Source organism: Apteryx rowi, unplaced genomic scaffold, assembly GCF_003343035.1.
Source record: "Apteryx rowi isolate R43461 unplaced genomic scaffold, aptRow1 scaffold_258, whole genome shotgun sequence".
In the NCBI taxonomy this organism is placed as follows: Eukaryota; Metazoa; Chordata; class Aves; order Apterygiformes; family Apterygidae; genus Apteryx; species Apteryx rowi.
Genome location: NW_020448952.1, coordinates 1,031,263 through 1,055,440, shown reverse-complemented (window position 1 = coordinate 1,055,440; position 24,178 = coordinate 1,031,263). Strand labels below are relative to the sequence as shown.

General features: G+C 35.6%; 1 protein-coding gene across 6 annotated transcripts in view; it reads left to right on the top strand.

Moving 5' to 3' along the window:
- COL11A1 (collagen type XI alpha 1 chain) overlaps positions 1–24,178 on the top strand; it is a 172,188-nt gene that overhangs the window by 20,728 nt on the left and 127,282 nt on the right. For all 6 annotated transcript variants that reach the window (XM_026067285.1, XM_026067286.1, XM_026067283.1 and 3 more), the window contains exons 3-5: positions 1,416–1,629; positions 4,117–4,279; positions 19,224–19,352. In XM_026067285.1, coding sequence (XP_025923070.1) covers positions 1,416–1,629; positions 4,117–4,279; positions 19,224–19,352 — 506 coding nt within the window. The remainder of the gene's footprint in view (positions 1–1,415; positions 1,630–4,116; positions 4,280–19,223; positions 19,353–24,178) is intronic.

Below are 24,178 nucleotides of genomic sequence, written 5' to 3'. Positions count from 1 at the left end.
ATCCCTTCAAAATAAGATCTCACAAGGCCTAAATTGGTCTCCATTACTACAATGTTTCAACTTTGTGTAACTACAAAGTTATGAAGATGGTAGAAAGAACTTAAAACAGCGTTGTAGCAGACAATACAATAAATGTAAGACTAAGGATTTCCTATTTTAGAATAGTGTAGTAAGTCCTTTTAAAAATGACATTTTAATGCATTTTGGTTACATATTGTAATTAACAAGTTAATGCCATTAATAGCTGGTCTTCAGGAGAAACTTTACAGAATCTTTGAAGAGTTTTCCCACAATACCTGTCTTAGAAACACTCCTAGATTTTCTCCAATGGAAAAAAACTTCCTAAATCAGATTTAAATCTTGAATTCTTTCATACTTTATTCATTATAAAATATAATTTATAATATTTTATTAAAACTTACTCTGTTATTTTATTAAAACATTTGAGAACATTTTACCCACACTCTCATGCATGCAGAGTTGCAGCTATACACATTTTAAAAGCATGTATATGCCAACATTACAGTTAGATTCTAATCACTCTATTGCTAGCATGTCAAAGCCCTGCTGAGGCCATGCTGATACAGTGTATATTCTGTCTTTTAGAATCTCAGTCTTACACTCATTGTTATTAAGCCTAATAAACTTTCACTTCAAGTCAAATGCAGATTTACAATTAGATTCAACAGGAGCAGTACTGAGTACAAACCTCTTTGTAGACAAGCAGTATCCATTTTTAATTTTGTTTATTTGTAGTTGTAAAAGTTGAAACAATGATTGATATATAGTCTCTCCCTCAAAGAGAAAGCAGCAGGGAACAAGTGAAAATAAAATGCTCTTTGTTTTTGCCTGGAACTCCCATTAAGTAAGACTATGCACATTTTTTTTTTTCAATAAGTTAATCACAAAATGATCCTGGAAACATTGAAATATTTTATATATACATATATGTATGTATATATATTGTAGGAGAGAGAAACTAAAACAAGTGGCCATCAAGGGAGATAACTGACTGAGAACATATTTGCTATAAAAACAATACTTATTTTGTTGACTGAAATTGTAGAGCACATTTGAATTGCTAAAAAGAAGAAGAATAGAAAAAATAATGAATTTGAAACTTTTATGTTTCTTTCATATGTTGTATTTCCACGTAAATTCACAATAGTTTTACAAATCCAGTTTTTAACAACTCTTAAGGTATATCTATTGGGAAGTAAAGTGAGACCAGAAAGAAAAAAGGAGAGGAAAAAATTCCCTAATGTAATTTGTTATGTATTTATTCTGCAGAAGAAAAAAACAAGCAGTTTGGATGCAGATCCTCTATACTTTTAGCAGAATGTAAATGTTCATAGAATTTTTTAATCTTTTCCAAATTTATGACAGTATATTTCCCTTTTTTTTTTTTTTAACAGATGGAGACTTTCCAGAAGATTTTTCAATATTAATGACAGTAAAACCTAAAAAGGGTATCCAGTCCTTCCTTCTGTCTGTCTACAATGAACAAGGAATTCAGCAAGTAGGTGTTGAAGTTGGTAGATCCCCTGTCTTCCTGTTTGAAGACCAAAATGGAAAACCTGCCCCAGAAGACTATCCTCTTTTCAGAACAGTCAACATTGCTGATGGCAAGTAAGTGTAAAATAAACAGAGTTTAACATAAAAAATAATACCACAAACCACTGTATCTGTGATTATATGGTCATTACACACAGACATCTTAAATATTAAAATCAATCAGTTACAGAATTTCCAGCCAGGACTGCAGTGCTACAAAATCAAGAGCTCTTTGCAGCACAATGCAGTTCCAGCTTCAACTGGCATATATAGCTACAAATAAAGCCAGCCAACGTTTCTTATTTGCCATTTCCATAAATCAGAAAAGAAGCAATACTCACAGAAGTTAAAACTACATCAAAACTAAACATACGAAGATTCTTCCTGGGTGGTATAGGAAGATACTCTGTTTTCAAAAGACTCAAGGGATAGTTTCACTATAATGGTTGTCTCCAGAGGCCCCTTCCAACCTCAACCATTCTGTGATTCTGTCTTCTCCGTTAGAAGGTGATAGGCAGAGTGAAGGCAAATTAATAGGAGAGCGTAGAATTGTTTTTATCGTGAACCTATCCAGTGAATAAACATGACAGTTCAAGATGTCTCTATATAAGTTAGGGCAGAATAAACTGGAGATTACTTTGAAGAGCTGCAAGGACCTCATACTCTGCCCTCAGTAAAGGGGAATAGATCCAAACACATACTGCATTTAAATACAGATGCTAATTTTTTTATGTACTAACTTCCCTTTGTGGACATACACTCATTCTCAGGGAATGCCATTCTAGTGCTTTTCACATCCATTATTGTTGCTTTTAAAGGAATATTCATCCTTTTAAAGGCTTTTTATTTACTGTGCTGCAATCCTGGAAGAACAGCCACAGCCTTCAGAGCTACACAGAATGAAATTTTATTAAAGCAAAAGAAAGCAACTTGGTAGGAAAGGGCAAATAAATTCAATTATAATGAAGTAAAGACTTGCATTTATAAATCAATAAAGGATAAAAAAGAAAAATGTAGTTGTCTTTTAGCCTTTGTGTTACCACAAAATTAAATTATACCATGAAACCCAATAAACTGATGCATTTCCCCAGCAGAAGATATAATAGAACAAAACAGCAGACTTTTTCTCATTGGCTTCCTCTAAATAACAAAGCTTTGACACAGACTTCAGAATTTCACCCAAAATGTTGAGAATCTGATAGAGATTAAGAAATCAAATGAATTTAGTTGTGTGTAGTTTCCCACAATGAGACTATACCAATTATAAATCATGGGTAGTCAATCCAGTCCACAGAGTGTGCTATGTTTTCATGCTTTCGGCTTTTGCATACTTGCCAAAGTTTGACCAATGATTTTCATCTGACTCAGCCGTTCTGTGACAGATATAGGGCAACAATCTTCGTCTCAAAATAAGATACATTAAAAAAAGTGTAAACCATGTAATATGCCTGAGGATGTATGGACAGTTTGCTTTTATAATGATAATGTTTAACACATTCCAGACAAAACACAGAATTAGCATTCTGGCTCAGTGATACTGTTTAGCAGTCAGATTGCATTAGCTTTGAGGTGTTCCTTTCGATATACAGAAGCTCTTTTTAACAATGATCCCAGCTGTCTTTCTGATTTAGACACTGTTAGTGCCAAAAAATGCCACCTAAAATCATTTGATTCCAGCCTTCCTCTTGCCTGTTACCAATGTGACACACTTTCTCTGATGCTTCTTGCCCTTGTCTATCAAAGATGTTATGACTTGTTTACTCTGTGTTAGATTGTAAAGTGTCTGCTTCTTGCTCTGAGATATTTAAGTTGTCATTGCAGATGGCCTCACTAAATTAATGTGGTCTGTCATGTAATAAAGTGCCATAAAGCACATATTACAGTTCGGCAAATTGTACAAGATTTTATTCTCAAATGTCTTTAAAGTAAAATCTTTTTCAGTATTCCCAATCACTTCATTCAGTTTTTTGGTGAATTATGTAGACAGAGCTGTTGTTGCAGGAATACTGACAAGCATTTCTAAGTATGTGTATTTGCAAAAGCATCAATGTCGGAACTGTTGTCCATTTTTGAAAAACCTCTACAGCATGGGAGTTATTGAAATAGGTAAGCAAAAGAATTTGGTAAAATTTTGGTGATTAACCACAGAGCACAAATAGTAAAATGTAAATAGCAAAGAATTCACCACCCAGCCACTCTGGGTGAAATATTTTTGCACAAGTAATTCCTTAAGTAATTTGGAAAACTAAACACATTCATAAAAATAAAATCTGTTTAAAGCTTCAGAGAAGGCCAGCTTGAACTTCATCTGAGTCTTACAATGAGCTTTGGATCAGCTTCCTTTGTACTAAGGAACAGAACTTACATAGTGAATAGCCAAAATATCATTTGTACATTTGTGTGTGTATGAAAGAAGGAAAAAAATGTAGACATTTAAAATTTTATAATTTCAATATCTGAGACATTTGACTGCCTCCCAGTCTGTAATAAACTGTCTTGTTATAAGCATATTGACCTGTTTTTAAAATAGAGATTACAGCAGAAATATGTCTCTCTTGATAGGTGGCATCGAGTAGCTATTAGTGTGGAAAAGAAAAGCGTTACCATGATTGTTGACTGTAACAAAAAAAACACAAAACCACTTGAAAGAAGTGACAAAACAATTGTGGACACCAATGGCATCACTGTATTTGGAACCAGGATTCTGGATGAAGAAGTTTTTGAGGTAAAAATCAACATTTAAGTGAAGTGCTTAATGCAGATTAGAATATTTTTTTAAAGCAAATATTAGGGCAGTGCAGAAACTTTGACTTACAGAGCCTGTTAGGATTGGCTGAAATGAAAGAGAAGTAGAACAGAGAACTGTCTTTATTGTTGGAAAATGTGCTGTATTTTTCTGTTTTTTAGATTATGTTGTATCTGGAAAGGGCTTGCTTTTATTATCTTTTTGCCTGATATTGAGATACCTGAGATATTTAGGAGAATTAATCTGGGGTAAATTGAATAGTATGACATTGAATCATTTTAGTTCTGCCTCTCTTAAGCAGTTATAGGTATTTGTGCATGGTAACAATATTTGGGAGAGGGGGAGAAGGACCTGGAAAGGGTGCTTTTTTTTGTAATGTGAATCTCATATTGTTTATCCCACTTCCTAATCTTTCCAGTAACTGAAGCATGCTTTGGCAAGAAGGACATATATATGTTTCCATCATTTACTGGCCAAGAAGTAAATATAGAAAGGGTGAATTGCCTCTAAAGAAGCATGTGACTGCCAATCATGAGGCCTTTCTAGGTAGAATCCTTATGTCAACAATTATTTTTACAGGCTAATAATGAAGCTTCTCTAAATCTATGCTCTTAAGTTTCTTTTATCATATTGTTATACAACAGTCAGAACTGTCAAAATTTTAAATTAAAATTGAACAATAAGGATAAAAATACAGATCAGTAGTTAAGTTATTTCGCGTGCAGAACATCTGGGTTCCATAAATGCCTAGAAACGTAATTCTAGCTTTAAGCAGCACATATGCTTGAGAAGTTGCATAGGTATCGTGAGAGGAAATATGAATTCTGAGTGTAGCACTGTGGCATTGGTTCCTTGAATTTTCATGAATTTGACAAAACCTGAGCCTTCTAAATGGAGAAATTTCTGTCATGGTTTAGTGAGTCAACCAATATGACACACATTTTTGGTATTCACAGCCTAATTTGTCTGTAGTCCCCCATACAGTTTGCACATCAGAAAGAAATTATTTTCCATCTGAAGATGAATTCCACCACTACATGCCTCAGCTGGAGGGGAGGGTGAACAGTTTTGGTCCACACTTGGGAAAACTTCTTGCCAATTGCATTTGTATTTCTTTTTTGGGTCAGCAACAAAGTCCCACAGTTTTTATATATGGTAATAAATTGCTGAAATATGTACAATATTAGTATATATAAGTAAAAAGAATTCAGCAAAAAATGCAATAAACATAGACAAACTCATATTTTGTTAGTGTTTTACAGGACTAGATTCTAATGGAAACTAAGGCAACAGGCTCTGACTTGTTCTTACATGGTTTGAAACCATTCTAAAACTTGTCAAGAAGGGAAGTACACAATAGCTAAACTGTGGTCTTTGGTTTTCTTTTACTCTGTACAATTGCTAAATAGAGAGAACTGTTGTGTGTAGTTTTCCACAATGAGACTATACCAATTATAAATCAAGGGTAGTCAATCCAGTCCACATAGTTGTTTGAAAATAAATACAATCATTGATGCCACATACATAAAGGGAAATATCTGGTTTGATCATCTGCATTTATTACCGTGCTTGAGCAGAACAGAAACATGCTAGGGACTTCTCATCTCTGAAGCTGTTGATGATTATGATATTATATCTGTCCTCTATATTTTAAAGTGTTTTAAAGGTTCAGTAAAGTTCACTGAAGCCTCCTATACTGACTTGGCAAACTGGTGCTTCAATTCCAGCTCAAACCCACTAAGAAGAAAGGTGGCTATGGACTCGCAAAAGAAATAGTGCAGCTATTTGTAATGCCATTTTACAGACTGAATGTAAACATTCAGCACTGAGAACAGCAACATTTCTGCCATTTGCAACATCATTGTAGATTTCCACGTTCCTTTAGTGATTAGGTTTCCTTAGCTGCCTGATTGTGCCTCTTTTCTCTTGCTTCATTCAGGGGAATCAGTTGTATTCTTGTAAGGCTTTTCYTGTGATAGCTGAGGGATTAGATTTAGTCTGAAGTCTCTTACTTAAATTAGAAGCTTGCAGCCCCTTCTTTTGGGGTTGGTTTCCACTTTCTCTTTTATTGTAGAGCCACCATGGTTAAGTTTATTCATATGTTCTCAATTATTTGAATCTTTAACTAGAAATGTATGTGTTGAAAATGGGCAATTAGAATGTCCTTCAAAATTTAAACAAAGTGCTGTATCATATATGTTTTTAATGATATGTGTCCTCCAAAGTCTGGCCAAGCAGACTATAATGTAGGGGTTTTTTATGAGTTCCTCTCATTTTTGCTATTTTTTTAAAAAAATAGGTGGAATTCCTTTTGGTTCATTCACAAGGCTGTACCAATCTTTAGCTTCTGCTATTAAAGTTTCTGAAGTTTGGAGCTGTCCTCTGGAATCTGTCCCCTGCTTGAAAGTCTCCTAGTTTTTTCTTAAACATCCTGTTTGGCTCATTCGTGGTAGCACAGATGGATATCTGATGGTTCCATAGCCCTGCTTGGTTGTATTTACATATTGTGGACTGTGCTGTATCTTGAGACCACAACTGGCCCTGAACAACCACATAATAACACAATGATGTGTCTTATTCTATGTGCAGGAAATACCAGAAATGGGCTTATTTATTCATGAAATTACATTTAAGTGTGTAAGACTTAAAACTGTGTAGGACAAACTTTTCTGTATGACATTTGATTTTTGATGCCTTTATTAACTTATATGCAGGAAGCATACAAAAAGATGTACTTGTGTGTAGTCACTTGTTAGAATTCACTAGCACAGAATATCAGAAAAGTAAATATTGTAAGGCTGTTTTATCTTGGATAATAATGATACTTTTTAGTTGTAGCAAGCCGAAGATTTGCTTGTAGGAACTGTTGAGCACTCTTCAATCTCCTCAAACCCAAAGGAAATTCAAAGTGTTGAAGTAATGAACCCTTAGATAAAAGTAATAGAATCTTAGTGTTCAATGACCTAATTGTTGAAGATGTCAAGAAGGGTTTCTTCTGTTCCTGAACCCACTCAAAAAGCATTGCATAGCTCCACAAAAAAAAAAGTTGCATCGTTAAGGTAATTCACTCCYTTTGAAAGCTGAGTTCAGCACTGTCAGAAACAGTACTGTATCCAGTTAGATACATTCCTTAAAAAGCATATCTAAACCTCTATGAATTTATCTTTTATACATACACAAGTCAGAATAAATATTGTTATATGACATTACCCTGAACTCCAGATAATTTAATTGTATCTCTGGAAAAAGAAGTCATTACTTCTTCAGTCATATTGCTCTAACATATTTACGTGGGCSATTAATATAGAATCCTCAGAACAAATGTAGCTCTTATGAGGGATGTTTTAGACATTTTAAAATACTGTTACATCACATTGGATTAAATGTTTTTCTTCACACAAAAAAATGTAATAAAATTGAATTCTTGGCTATCTTTTTCTTTTTTCTGTTCCTAAGATTCAGTTCTGCTTTTTCAGCAGTTCTTCCACCTTTGCCCTGATTATGGCAGTCTGACTAACATCATTGTGTTAGTAATAGTCAATGTACACCGTTACAGTACACTAGGAAATTTTAAATGTATAAATTTTAATCAGTTTGACATGACTAGCTTGATGTAACTTTCCTATGCTGATGATCAATATTCTTTTAGTCTATTTTAACAGAATCAAATACCCAAAAATATATATTTACAGAATCTGGAATCAATCCTGAAACATTTATTTGTATGAACAGCCTTTTGGATGAAAAAAATTACTGTTTTATTCTCTGTCATTTTTGTTACCTCAAAATTAGGACTACTGTGAGCAAAATATTTGCAGGACTTTGTATCTTCTTTGTATCTGATTGTAGTCTTGCCCAGCACTGCTTTTAGTAGTCACATTTTCTTTGTTATACAAGAGGTCAGACTGAAGATCTGACCTTCAAAACCAAACTAACATTGACAGATCCAAAAATAATGCCCACATTAGATTTATTAAGCAACTGTGTATCAAAACTGCATTGAAAACTAAGTCACGTATCTGATGTCAGGTTACAATGGTCTCTCTGTATGTTCAATGTAAAATTATGCTTCATTCATGGTGCCATTTGCTCAAGACTGCAAACATGTGGGGTGTCCAGAAGTCAGGTAGCTCACCTCAGGGAAAGGAGGAAAAGGGCTGAATATTGTCCCAATAAAAGAGAGTGATAAATGTTTACCCAAACTGCGAACTTGGACTATTCAGCAAACATTCTTTGGTAGCTTAACCTACTGGTGCTTAAGTTAAGAGGCGTTTCTTAAGAGTGATTTAAGACATGTCCCTGTTTTAGCTTTAAAAGCAAGAGCAAATTTATCTTAAGCATTTGCCCAAATTTTGTTGAGGTTTTGTGTTTGTTTTGTATGAGGAACTTATTATTAGGAGTTGTTCTGCTGCTCATTCCTCAATGTAAGTGCTAAGCTRATGTTTTATGATATCATCAATTAATATGGAAATTGGTGTGATGTCACAAACAGGATATTGAATTCAAGCAAGGGTTAACCATCAGGTGCAGGCAAATGCCTGAGAAGCAGATAATTAACTGTGCATGTGTCTTTCAAAGAAATAAAATTATGTTGGCTAGAAATGATATGCACAGAATCACAGAATGGTTGAGGTTGGAAGGGACCTCTGGAGATCATCTAGTCCAACCCCCTTGCTCAAGCAGGGTCACCTAGAGCAAGTTGCCCAGGGTCATGTCCAGATGGCTTTTGAATATCTCCAAGGATGGAGACTCCACCACCTCTCTGGGCAACCTGCTCCAGTGCTCTGTCACCCTCACAGTAAAGAAGTTTTTCCTTATGTTCAGACAGAACGTAAGGAACTGCTATTGACCGAATTTTGGGGTCCTCGTTTACACTGCTAAGCACTTGCTTACTGAAGTGGAGCTGTTGGCATCAGTAGGACTCATTTGTAAATGCTTGTTTTTATAAGACTGATACAATGTAACTTAAACTTTCAGATGGCTCATTTGAAATTAATCTCACATATGCTTTCAAATACAGTGTGCGCTAAGGGCTGGTTTGTAAGTGACTGATAGTATACAAATATTCAAAAAAAAAAAAAGAGAAGAAGAAATTAATCAGATGCTGGTACATGGCACCTAGTACAAGAGTTTTGAAATATGTCCATTGAAATACGTCTGTAGCTTAAATTTTTGACAAATAGCAGGGATCTTTTTATTCTTTGCCAGCTTTAAGGATTTGTCATTCCTCATTTAGTACTGTTAGTGTGAACAATAAAACAGGTATTTTATAATAAGTTATTAACTAACACAGTCTTTATGCAGAGATTTTCCTATAGAGACTTTTTCCTTCAAAACTGTCCATGTTTCAGATTGATACAATACTCTTTTAAGTACTGTGCTGTAAATGAGTATAACAATCCAGATCCTGATGTATGTAAAATTCTGATTTAAAGCCAATGAAAGTTTTGACTGCGCAGAGTTTACAAGACTAAATCCTTGGAGTAATTCTAGTTAATAAAGGGTGGAGATTTTGCTACGAGGCATTAACCTGGTTTCATTAAAAAACATTTGAACACTTATGTACCCCCTAAGGTTCCTCCAAAAAACCTGAGTGAGCATTTGAAGATGTAGTGAGAACACCTTGATAGCAATATGATTTAACCTATAAGCCCATTCAGATGAATAACCATCCCTCACATGTTTGTAAGCATGGCAATTCCACGTGCTTAAATGCCAAAAGGCCATTCATCTGTGCGCACACCCCATGAACAAGATGGCAGTGGCAGAACAGGTAGAGCTTTTGCTGGCTGACCAAAATTACTGAACAGCTAGTGTAGAATAGGGAAGCTAGCCCAAAGTAAAACTTCCAGGGACATACAGCATGAATGATGAGTCATCAGTACTTTCTGTTTCTCACTATCCTATTGAACTGCACTACTTGCTAATGTAGCCATAGCCAACGTGGTTTCCCTGTTACACATCACCTTTAGTGACCCACTGAATGTTTACTGTCAGACAAAAATGGAACATAAACCAAAAAATGCAATAGGTTCTGGGCAAAAACATCAATTAGCAACCTTTTAACTATCAATTGCCAGAGAAGTGACCAAGTTCTAGCTTGGGAGAAAAAAAGAGAACCCAAAACAAAGCAAACCAGTTTTCCATTTCAGAGGCAGGTAACAAAAAGCCACATTTTTTGCAAAAGCTTACTACTTGGCTTATTTTGTTTTTCTTTCTTTGTTTTTTATCTGAAAGGATGGTCATTTGGTCTTTTTTTTTTTTATATAGTATTTCCAAACTTGTGCGCAATGAACARAGGTAAACAATTCTATTTTCCTTTTTTCACTTCCTTGTTTTTAAAAGGGAGGGGAAAGGAAGAAAAAGCAAAGCTCTGGTAATTACTTGGAGTTCCAGTTCATTATCAAGGAATATTTTCAAGAAGCCAAGAAATGGTCACTCAAATAAACTACAATTAGATTTATAGTTAACAATCTAGGCTCAAGTAGTGCTGACTGTTACATCAACTCCAGTAAGTTTTACAGATGAGATTTATCATCTTCTCATTTAATATTTTGTTTAGTACACATTTAAGTTTTAAAGAAGAAAGAAAAATAGAGGAGATTCAAAGATAAATGGCAATTTAAAACATTTGCATGTGTTGCATCAAGAAAATAGGATGTCCTTCTCAGGAATTTAGACACAGTTTTATCAATTTTCTGTCAAGGAACTCTTTCTGCACAGCATTAAGCAGTGTTCACGTATTGTGTTTGTTATGTATACATGCTGTAAACACAGATATTGTAGTAACCTCTCTCAGCCAGGAATTGCAGCAGACTTTGGTCTTTGTCAGACCTAAGAACAGCCATGTTTAGAAGGTTACAAACTATGACTGGACATGCCAACCTATTTCTTAATGAGGTTGGGTATATAGTAGTGTAACCACTAGTTTTCAAAGAATCAAGAAGACATTGATTTCTATGGAAATTTTGACCTGTACAGAATTCTGCTTTCAGAATTTATTGGTTTTACAGTGCTTCAGTCTGGCAGGCTCTTAATGTCTTTCTTTTGCTATATTATGCAATGGGCCTGGGTTATGGAATATTATATTAAAGGCCTCTGGAACTCTTCATCCCTCAAATCTTTGCAGGAAGATTAAATGAATTCTGCAGCAGGTTTTTCTAAATTCTATAGTAATAATATCCAGGCTGTCTAGACTTCTGTTCTTTGGAGTCTATAGTTTTACTGTCACATAACTAATTAGAGAAAGTTGGCACATAGACACAGTTTAGGGTTTCCGTTGGTTTACTGAAGATTCCATCCTGGAATCCTTAGGTTTTAGCCATCATATGAAAATGGAAGTTCCTGATGTCGTTCTCATGAGTTCATATAGTGCCTGGCACTGGTTTTGTTATGCTCTTATCACCATTTAGGTAGTCAGATCTGAAAGCAAATTATCATTATAAGCACATAAGATATTTGGGTGTCTAAAATATGAGTTGGAAGGATGGGGTTTTGCTAATATTAACTCTCCTGCTCTAGCTGTCTGAGTGCCATGTAGAACTAGGGAACTAGATTATAAAAAGATACTGGAAAAAACAATAGTTTCATCTCCGATTCCTTCATATAGTGTGATTGCTCTTACAACCTTGAAAGAATTCACACTTCTGCTTTTTTTAACACTGCTGCCAGGTAATATTAGAGAAGATGTCTTTATCAATGATAGAGACCTTTAGATGACAAATAGAATATAAATGAACTGCTTTATGGTTGTACTTCTCTAATATACCATATTTAGAGAGCATTTGTAAGATTACATAGTTAGAATTTGCTTCATTGTTTCAAGAAGATAGATTAATATCAAAGACTTTTTATGAAGTCACTATTAAGGTAAAAAGGAGTCATTTACATTTACTGCATATAATGATAAAATAATTCATTCCTTACATATGAGGCCCCCTAATTTACATTATTGAGCAGGTCAGACACCATAGCTATTGGAGACTTGCCTTGTCTCTGATTTCTGCTGTAGAATTTAACAAAGGCTCTGAAAAGATGGAATTAACATCAAATATAGTGATTACTACCATGAGGCTACTATCAAGAGATACTTACTCTGTAAAATTGTAAGGAGAACCTGTCAATCTACTGTTTTCTTGCAAATTGTGTCTTCATTTCATTTTTCATTATAGACAACTCAGTATTTTTCTCAATGTTGCAAAGTGTTTCAAGATCAACAGGCTATGTTTTCAGTGCAGATAGCCCACCCTTGTGCATTACTACTTAGTGCGGTGTGTTTTTCAACAAAAGCTGGAAGTGCACACACACATATATACCCTTTCTGATTCTGGAATGTCACGCTTTTGCCTGTGAGATATTCACAGAGGAATTTTCAAAGAATGAATTCACCGCACACTTCTAAATCTTAACTGGACCATTCATTGTTGCAGAACAGTTAATTTTAGATAATGTCTGTGCAGCTGTCTCAATATTCAACAGATTTGAGCATATTCTCCCATCCTGGCAGTTCTGTAGCCTCTTTCTTCATAGTTGCTGTGGCATGCCACAAAGATACTCTGAAGAATATTTCCTCAGATCTAATAAACTCCATGTAATAGCCTTGGAGGATTCTGCAAAGAACCTTTCATTTTTTCAGTACGTTTTAGAATAATGCCATAGAAGTAATCTTTCTGTATCTCATTTGCATCCTATAATTAATTGATGGGCAAGTTATTTTATGATTTTCAAGCAGCTCATTTCATATAACCATGAGGCTGATTCAAAAGCCTATGATTTTAATTATCATCACATTCCCAAAATATATAGGAATTAAAACATCCATAGACTTTAACTATTTCTATTCTCTACTGAGATGGATTGCTCAGATAGGCATCATTTGGGCATAGTGAGTTATGTGTTGGCTCTGACATCAACTCAGTATCTGTTTCAATAAAATATTTACAATCCAAACTAAATGTTAAGACTTCAAATTGACCGATGTTAGTCATGAGGTATTTGTATGCTTAATGTTAGGTATGCTTAAATACCTTGCTAAATGTTCACCTTCATCTGCAGGTAACTAAGACAGAGACATAGCTCTCAGCTTTCTTATCTTTAATATTCAAGTAGTGTTAAATATCTACTAAGCAATCTTTAAAGTACATTATATTAAGTGTAATCCAGGACAAAATCCTTATAGGGCAGCACATTCTTCTTCTTAATGGCTAAATAGGCTTTCAGCACTTTTCAGGGTCACAAATTAAACATACACATTGCTATAAATAATAAAATGAAAAGTGTCTGGGGGCCATATGAAATGAAATGATATTGCAGGCTCTGTCTGGTACCTCAGTATACGTTTTCTGCCTCTGCTTTCTACTGTCATCGCACTTATCTCTAACATCAAGTCCTGGTGGATGGCTGACTCAACAGAGGTATCAAACATTTGACTTGTAAAATGCACTATATATCATCTATATGTCTTTTTATAGTATTTGTGGATAACAAATTCCAATCCAGAATTAGACGCAATGTTGAGAACATGCTGATCTCCTGACTCCTCTCCTTGTCCCATTCCAGTCTCTTTTTCTTATACATCATGTATTTCTAATTTTCTTCCAGCTATCTTAAACAGCTAGTAGCTCTTTTCCCACTACCTATAGCAACTGCAGGTTGTATATGTTATGCTAACATGAGATGCTCATGGAAGCATCAGTCAATTTTGACAAATTTTTGAAAAATAGTTTCCTTAGCTAATTTAAACTGGGTTATTTCATTTGTATCTGTTAGAACTCTGTGAAAGGTAAAAGGAATTTGAAAGTTGTGGCTTACTACATTACATTATTTGGCATCTCACTCTTCCTTCTATGGTAAAATATATCGTTTCTGTTGAATGGAAGTTTGATTGATTCAGCTGAGCTTGTTAGAATTGATTAACCATTTTTTTCAGTGCATATATGCTTTCAGGCTTATGTATGTTGTTAGAACCCCATCTTCCCTTTTCTGGGAAGACCCATGTTGAGGAGCTTTGGGAAGTTGCCTGAGTACTCTTTGATCCAAAAAAAGTCTGTTCACGACAATTTAATAGGGATGGTAATGAAACTAATTTAAATAGACAGCTGCCTTTTTATGCATATTTTTTGGCTACTCTGTTCTCGTATCTTCTTCCCCATCTTAATTTTCTCCCTCTTGCTCTCATAATTCTGTCCTGTGAGACTCCCTTTTGTGCTGCAAGTTTTATATGGGAATAGCATTGTGCACATATGCATATATGTTTAGATACCTCAGTGTCAATTTAGAGACTTTTAGAACTGTTAATAACCCATTACTCCATTTATCCATATTCATTTAAAGTTCTTGGGATTTGTGCAGGTAAATCAGTGTGTGCCGAATTTCTTGACTCCAGGCCTTGAAGTACTGCCAGCTTAAATACTTGTAATTTATTCACAAAAGCTTTACAGCATTCTATTTCAGTCTCAAAGAGTCAAGTGGTTACAGTCAAAGAATGCATTGGTGAAGACTGAAGTCATTTTGTGAAAAATTCTCAAAGACTGTAAATTTGTCCAGTAAACACCTGTGACTACAGGATAACTGAGTCACAGTTACGAAATCCACAGTAATGTATGTGGAAATTTGTGTGCTGGATTGGTGACCTGATCTGAGATGAACACTCTTCAGTGACTGGTGAAACAGCATTGTCAATACATCACATACTCAAAGAAGCCATTTAACAAGCAAAGACAGAAAATTAAAAACAATAATTGTATTGGAAAAAGAAGAACGATAATTTTATTGGGAATATTCTTATAGCAGCTGTTGAAGGAGAAAAGAGGAAAATCGATATGTGATATGCCAAATATTGAATCAATCAGTTTCTCAGTAAACTCCCGCATCAATAGCTAGTAGCTTTGGGTACAACAGGTATACCCTGCAAGACTGAGGGCCTCCCTTTATGTGGACCCATGACAGGCAGACAGGCGGGGCTGGGAAGTACAGTCAATGGATCAGGAGCAGCTTTAAGCAATTTACAGACGTCTCAGCCAAGTGGTAACATCACGCTGAGTGCTTCTTGCCAGCACGCAGTCCAGCAAAACCCGGTGCCAAAATTCCATGGTGTTAAAGACCAGCACAAAACAAGCTCCAAAATCCTGGCTGTCTTCCCCTAACTGGGTTCTCTTAGCGTATCAAACTAAACAGACAGCAGTTTTAGGAGCAGTTCCTGCATTACTCACAACAACGGGCACAGTGTGTTCGTGCTGATCTGTATGGGCATCTCAGGGAGCCATGTATGTTCGGGAGCATACAGCAAGGTGTGTGAGCTGGGATCCATGATATCACTTAAGGCAGAACAAAGTGACCTGAGCTCAACAGGTGAGGACAGGGGCTCTTTTATCTTTCAGTTGCTAATTCTTTCTTACTCCTCTGCTTAGTCTTAACTTGGCTGTTAAAAGAGGAAGGGCAGACCACTTTGGAAAAACTTTGTGCTGGAGGAGGTGGGATGCATAGCCCAGACAAATGCTGACTGTGAAACCTCTCACAGCACTACGCTGCAGTCTTGAGGGAGTCACATAAGGAATCAAAGGGGGAATTTCTCTGTACCTATAGCACGTGACCAAACAAGGAAGCATTAGTGAGCGCAGGAAAAAAAAAGAGACATGGGCAGGGGAACAGACTGCTGCATTTGTAACACTTCTGGAAGTTTAAAAAATGCATTCTAATCCCAAATTAATCTGGGACACACATGAGCCTGTGAAGCAAAATGAGTTGAGATTGCAATAGCAAACAAATTTGTAATGTATAGTCATTGTGTGCTGAGAAACTAAACATTTTGAATTTTATGTTAAATAAGTTAGTAAATAATTTTTATAGAGCTAGGGAAGTTGCAAAGGGTTGTTTGATTTTTTAGTTTGAGTCTTTCTTGCTTGTTTTCTGGGATGTTTCTTTTTGAAAGGAAAGAACATTCCAAAATATTGTTAACTATTTTAAAATATTCCCCAATTTTGTTAGTTTGTTAAAAGCTACTATTCTGACAGGTTCAAAGAAATTTTGGAAATATTGAAGTAATAGTGAATTTTCCCAGTTCTACATTTCTACATCAGTTATGATATTTTCTCTTTAAAGACAAAACTTGCACAGATATACTAACAAAGTGATGTCTTTGCCCTTCCCCCTGCCTCCTTTTTTGGTAAAAACAAAATAAAATTACATTAGTAGCTTATAAAGTCTTGAAAATTTAAGTAATACAAATGCCAGAAGTAAACAGCCATCTTTGGGGTGAAATACAGTGAGAGACTGAACTTAATGGGCTTTGACCTAGAACGTGTGCCAACTTTCAACAACCTTATTTTTGTGATAGAGTAAGAAGCTCCTGTATAAAGAAAATTTATAGTGGAAAAGTTGGCAGGAATTTACCTAAAGCAGCCTAAATGGTACCACTACATTAAGAAATACACTGGATACCAGACAGCTTTCTGTGGAAAATGATAAACATGCAGTCTCTGTAGGGGATCTCATCAGGGCCATTTTTATTATCCAGAATAGTGGGTCTTTTCAGTATGATGTTGTTTTTACATGTGATATATGGAAATAGAGAAGAAAATAACATTTGTTAAGTATTAGAACTTTTATTTCAGCATATTCTATATTATATATTTACATATTGGTCACTTAAGTATGTTTGATTCCAATAACTGTGTCTCTGGTACAGTCTTTTTTTTATTTTTTCCCCCTCTTCTATGGGATCATAGATGTGATGCAAACTGTCAGCACTGTAGCTGATCACTTGCATGCTGAGCTGCATGCTGGTAGCTAGGAAGTGCCTTGAATTAAATCTTAGGAATTTAGACTGGTTCCCAGTGAACAAGTAAACAAACAGCATGAAAATGACAGAGCGGGAGTTACACCTTCCCACCTTCTCCTTTCCAAACCAGACAGCATGTTCAGCCAGAATTTTGCGGCTAGTCCGGTTGGTATTAGTTGGCCTTGTTGTGCTGTGGGAACAATAGTGAGGATGTTATTCAGAACGCTAACGCTATCATTTTCTCTGAACATTCTAGTGAACAGATGTTGTTCATAACAATACTTAGAAGTTAAATGGCTTTAAAGTTCATTAACTGCATTTCTCATTTGGATGCAAGCTTATGAATATGCTTTTGATTCTTTGTCCTCTATAATATGTTCTGTTCATCTCAATATATATTCTGCAGACATTTTGGGGATGGAGACATGAACATATTCCTGTGGTAATGCAGGTGATGTGAAACTTATTAATGCCTAGAATCAGTGATTCATAGCTAGACTGTGTCAATTCCTCATCCATCTCAGGAATTACGCTATGATTTATGATACAAAAAAGAAGTGTTAACACACTTTCTTTGAAAATGACACCTTCATAAAATGTCACCCTCACACTTTCATTTTCTACTCAGTTATAGCTGAAGTCTTACAAACCATGTTCCCATACATTTATTTGGCCATTCAAAAGCTTGTGGCRGTAACAGTTTGCTTTAGTTGTCTTTTCACTATGGTGGTGCTTTCTTAAGACATTCTAAGTTAGATATCTTTTCTCAGAAATGTGTCTGACCAATATGAGACATATGGCCATTGGCTATATAAGAATATATAAGAATATAGCCAATATGAGAGAGAATGTAACACCCACATATCAGCCAGTCTCAATATGTAGTTGTCATGGGAGGAAAAGAAACACCAGACAGTGTGAGCTGCTAAGCTCAATTTATTAAGTGGACCTTGCTGCTTGGCCCCTGCACATATAGCAGCCTGTTACCAGCTCTAGTCACATATTGCATCGAATCAAGGATGAGACTGAGGTGCTGTGCTGAATTCAGGGGGAATCTTTTTGAGCACAGGGCCATGTGGGGTGGYGCACATTTCTGCAGCAGAGCATAGTAACTGTCTCTTTGGCCATGTGTGATTTCACCTAGCAGGTGCATCTACTGCCAGATGAAGAGTGCTAATGCTGCATAGCGGGCTCAAAGAAAAATCAACCTTGGAATTGGCAATTTATATTCATTTCCAGTGATTCATACGTATCAGTGGTACTACACAATTTGGAATATTGTATTATTATGTCAAATACTGGTCATGCTGTCTCAGACACGATATCTACATATAACTTCGAAAAAGACAGAAAAAGTCATGAAAACCTTAGAAAAGAACCCTTAAATGAAGAAAGATTTAAATGATTGTAACTGTTGTCTTAAGATCAAGCATAAATAAGGGAACAAGGTCTATAAAATAATGAATGATCTAGAGAAGGTAAAACAGAGGGTGTCTGCTGTGGGCATTCTGGAATTTTCAACCTCCTTACATTGCTCATAATATAAATGATTAAGTATTAGAATCATTATCACCGGAAGATAACTTCCATTTACAGACTTTCTCATTTTGCTCTCAGTACTTTCTTAGTCCTTGTTTATTTTGGAATGGTACATAATACATTACAAGAGATTTTAATTCATTTTTATTTGTTCAGAACAGAGCTTTGCAAAGTTTATCTGAACCAAAACTCATAGAAAAGTTTCATGGGTTAAAAATTAGTTAGTTTAATATTTTCAGGGATTTCCACATGGATTCTAGATATCCCAGAATTTTTACCCTTTTATTTACCTACTCCTTACACAGGCAATCTCTATGCAAAAACTTCCAGATCTGGCCTTTTGTAGTTAAATTGTTCTGCATCCCTGTAAAAGCATCATTTTCATGTGATGTGACCACTGAAAATCATTTTGAAGTCAGTCTGAATGGAAAATGGCATCTATAAATTAAGTAGATATGTTATATAAAACCACAAATATTAGTGTAATGTCTAGTACATGTATTGTATGCCTTTTTTTTTTTTCCTACATGAAAGCTCTGTCCTTCTGATGAACTGCAGTAGGCAATCTTTGGTTCTGTTGTTTAATCTGTATATGCTTTCTTGCAGGGTGAAATCCAGCAGCTGTTGATTATAGCTGACCCCAGAGCTGCATATGACTATTGCGAGCATTATAGCCCAGACTGTGATTCCCCAGTGCCCAATGCTGCTCAGGCTCAAGATCCTCAAGTTGATGAGGTGAGTAATCAGTCATGTATTACTAGATTTATTGCACATTAGTGGTTTTGCTGGATACAAGTTACCCAGGGAGCATTTAATTATAGCTAAATGGCATACATTATTCTAGACATGAAGGAAGAAGGTTGCAGGAGTGCATTCCTTTTTGCTACCCACTCATTTATGACAAGTACTTGAAGGAGCCTATCACTATTGTATTTAAATTCCAGCATGCTCAGTAAAAGTTAAACTATAATTCCTTTAAAAAATGGTAGCAATCTGAGTTCTTTTAGTTGTGCCTATTTGCTGCTTCTTTGTATATTTGTGATTTTGCTGATGCTGAATACCCCGAAATGCCACATTTAAAAGATATGGGAGGTATGAGTATTTTGCACTTGTAAAGTTCTGCTACTAGAAATGTCATGTATGCTATGAGCTATATCCAGTGCACAAATGCACGTACATACTAAATCCTTTCAGACAGCTCTGCTAGCAGATAAGTATCAAAAGGGACAAGACACAGTTGGAATTTTTCTCAGTAATAAAAAAAAATTAGCACTCACAGAAATAATTTGTCACTGTAGACAGTTCTCACAGCCATAAACTGAGTAATTTGCTAAAGGCAACTGAGGAACCTCAGATTAGTCCTCTGAGAATCAGCCATTGTAAGTATTGTAACATGTTCCAAATACTTCTATCAAAATTGTCTCATATTTCTGACATTGTAAAGTGGAAGAGCTTTTGCGAAATATAACTAGTCTTAATTGAACTTGGTTCTGGACAGTCAGCATGCACCCAACTGTGTGTGATCTGACTGGCTATTGTTACTCAAATGCTCAAGAGATCAGCATTAAAAACTTGCAGAATCTAAAACACCTGCTTTGAGGCAATTTTGAGACAGAATTTTTCCTAAATACATGATAATTTGTTGTTACTGTTCTATCTGACTGAAAACTATATCATCATATGACAAAGGTCCATGGGGCCCCAAACTTAGTTCAAGGGGATTCTCACATCCATTGCATCAGAAGTTCAATTTGAGATGTATCAGGTCACCTGCACATACGCAGTGGCCTATACATTACATTATAGTGCCCGAAGCCCATTCTCTTTGTGAGCATCATGTAGAATCTTATGTCCATTTGCCTGCCTGTGTGGATCTCCATGCACTATGTTCCAAAACAGATCAGGGTGAAAGCACGTGGTTGATATTCTATGGGAAGAAAATAAAAGACAGCAAAATAAAACAATTTTTTTCTGCTTATTAAATTTGAAATTTTGCTTGGGAACTTTCCTGGGCTTTGCTGCTATGTGTTTTACCATTCTGTTTTTCTTTTTTTATATTTCCTGTGTGAAGACTAGGAAAGTTTGAATGGGCTAGAGCTTTTCTATTTTGAAATAAGACCAAAGAGGAGTCAATCTAATGAACTGATCTTTATGGGAAAATGTTGATAATCATCTGCTGGTCTCTTTCTTGAACAAGACTATATCTAAATACGTAAAATGTATTAACTAAGTGGGTAGTACTGTCACCTCCAAAGTGCCATCAACTCCTAAGCAGGAGTTAACATGGCTTAGACAGTTTGCAAATATTTGCTTGCTCAGGCCACCACTGATGGCGATGATGGCTCCTGTCCTTCGGTGCAATAAATGTGGACAAGACTTGGAGTCCACAAAAATCGGCTGGAATCAGATTGTAGATTCAAGTCTTACCTACCTCTTGATTAATTTGAATGAGTACTTGTGCTCAGTTATTAGCAATGGCTACTGCTGAATTATAAGACTTTAATTCAATATTTCTAAAGGATGTAGGAAATGAATAAAATAGGCTCAGGGACTACATTTTCTTCATAATGAATAACTAGCTGAATCTCCCTCTGTCAAATTTTATGTTTATATTATGTCAAAGCTGTTTGATGCTAGCAGCAGTTGAGAACTAGCACTCCTGTGTAGATCAAAAGAATAAGCCTCTTATCATAGTTATAAAACCTATGTGTGTGCACATGTATAATTATATGCTCATAGTGTAGAGTATCCAAATATATACTGCACACATTGAAAACAGTTGGTCAGCACCAAACATTATCCTATCAACTGAGAAAGGGTACCATAAAATCAGTCGTGCACTGTTCTCCTTGGACATCCTGAACAGAGATAGTTTACAGCGTAATGTAATAGCCACTAAAGTCAGCAGATACTTTACCATTAAATTCATCAGTCATTGTAAAAGTTAGTACTTTTTAGTATGCTTTTCTAAGGCCCTCATTTTACACTTTGATAATCTGAAAATACAGACAGTTTGTGGGAACACCTACAAAGAAAAAAGTAAAATAAAAGTTCTTAATTTGTAATATAACATTTTCAAGTGAATTTGAAAGGATAAAATAATAATAATAATAAAATGGAAAAGTCTCATTTCTGTTTGCGTCCATTGATTGGTCTGAGTGGTTGTTGAATCACTTTGGTTTCTGAACTGAAGACACAATTTCCTGATCGCTGTCCAAGAGTGTACACACATAGGTTTATATGAATATTCCCAGTGAAGTCAATGGATCTTTTTAACATGTTGTGAAATAGTCATCTGAAGTAATCACATCAGTAATACTACCAGTGCAATGAATAAGTGGGATGAATATGAAATGGATTAACTGCTTGACTGAATTGCCCAGAATGATAGAATTGTCTGCTATAAGATAAGAAGGCATGCCGCCCATGCATGCAGCAGGCTACTTCATTAGCTTCTGAGATGCAGCCTAACAAATCACACTGATAATAATTTTCAAGGAAATAAGTGAAACAAGTCTTAAATATGGATTGGAGGAAGTTATAGAAGATACCATTGCTGATTTTTTTAGAAATGTGTTTTATGATAGATGATTGCAAAATTAATTTAATAAGATATTACAAGATAAAAATATAATTACAGCCAGTCTATGTGGAAATCAATGTTTTCAGACAAGCCTGATTGCATGCTTTGAGATTATCCATTATCACTATCAAATTTGTAGAATTTGTATACTTAGACTTTTGTGAAGCTGCTGATTTGTCAATACATGATATTTGAATTAAAAACATAACATTATATGATAAAAATAAAGTACCTGATAAAAGGATTCAAATCTGGCTGCTGTATTTCAGAAATTACTAAAAACAGAATGCCATCACTGAATGAACTTTTTATTGGAGCTTCTTAAGGGTAGAGGCTAGCAATCTAGAAATAAGTGTAAAATGAATGCTATTAAATTTTGTCCATGTCATGATATTGCAGACTGGTAAATAGTGATAACAGAGTATTCCAGATCTGTATGTTAATTCAACTAAAACAAGTTACATATATCCAACAAAAAAAAGAAATGCAGGCCAGTCCTAGGGTGCTTGGGAACGTACGTGCATACATGCAGCTGTAAGTTTGATGAATACTTCAAACTTGGATGCACATGCTGACAAAAGAACCTGTTGCATGCTGCTGATTGTGCCTATCCCCAGGCTTCCTCTGTTGCTATGCCAGTGCAAGCAATTTGAGGGGTACATGATTGACAAAACTGGGATACTGATCTGGCTTAAAGCTAACATGAAAAGATAACTGTTTAGCTAGATTGGTTTCCTGGTTCGATCTGTCGGGTTTTCTCACAAACTCTTGTGATAGAAAAAGGGAAGAGGCAGCACTGGGCTAAAGGCAAGGCAGGATTGTGGCTTTCAGCATCAGTTTTGGCTTAAGCCAGCATAAGCTTAAAAAGTTTGTTGGCAATTGCCCCGGAAGACTCTGGATCTCAAAGTGTGGAAATAATTTGTATATGAGCACTCAAAGCAAAGCCGTGGCAAAAAAGGCAATGCGTGCCTTGGTATGTAAACAAAGAAATAAGAATGCAGATGAAATTTTACTTCTCTGTATGCTTCTGATTAAAACATGTACTGGAACATCACATACAGTCTTGGTGTTTAGTCACTAAAACAATCACAAAAACGTAAAGGATTCAGGTAAGAGCTACAGACTTGCTGTGACTTAGGGACTTGGAAAACTTGATGTCTTTGACTTGTCCACAATAAGAACAAAAGATTGAAAGCTAGCCCAGTTAGCATATGTCAAGTACCTTCACAAGAAGAAAATATTGACCGCATACAAATAGAGGGAAAAAAATGAAAAGAAGGAAAGTCAGGTAATTTCACAGAGGAAAGAAGCTACTAAACTTTTTATTAATGAAAGAACAAACTATTAAAGTGGTGTATCTCTAAACAGATATTTTCAAACCAAGGATCAGTGCCTTTCCAAAGGATGTGTTTTGGCAAATGTAATTTATGCTTTAGTTGAGTGCAGGTTATTGGACTCAATACAAGGGGGACTGAAAGAAAATTTGGAGTCTGAAAATATACAGGAGTTAGTCAAGGTGATCTAATGGTCCCTTCTGGCTTTACATTTCTGAGCTTCTGAATTACTGCAGACCAGAACAAGAAACTGATACTTGACTTGGAGGAAAGAGGCAAATTAAGTGATTGCAGAGCCTGCTAATGTGTGTTACTAGCACTGACTACAAAACACAGAGGAAATGGTTGGCTCTTGTCCATGAAACAAAAAGGACATATAGTAAATTAAGTTTGTGGAGTTGCACCTAGGAAGCTAAAGAGGATTCCTACTGATAACATAAACTTCTGTCATCTCCTGGCATGTTCACAGCCTGGGAATGGAGTTATTCTGAAAAATTGGATGATTTTTAGACCACTAAAAGCATCTGGAGAGAGAAAGTTTTGGCTAAGATGATGAAGGTTTAAAGGCAAGATCCACAGAAGTACTTTGTCTGTTTAACTGAGTGTAATCCACATCACTCAAGGCAGTGTTTTGCTTCTGCAAA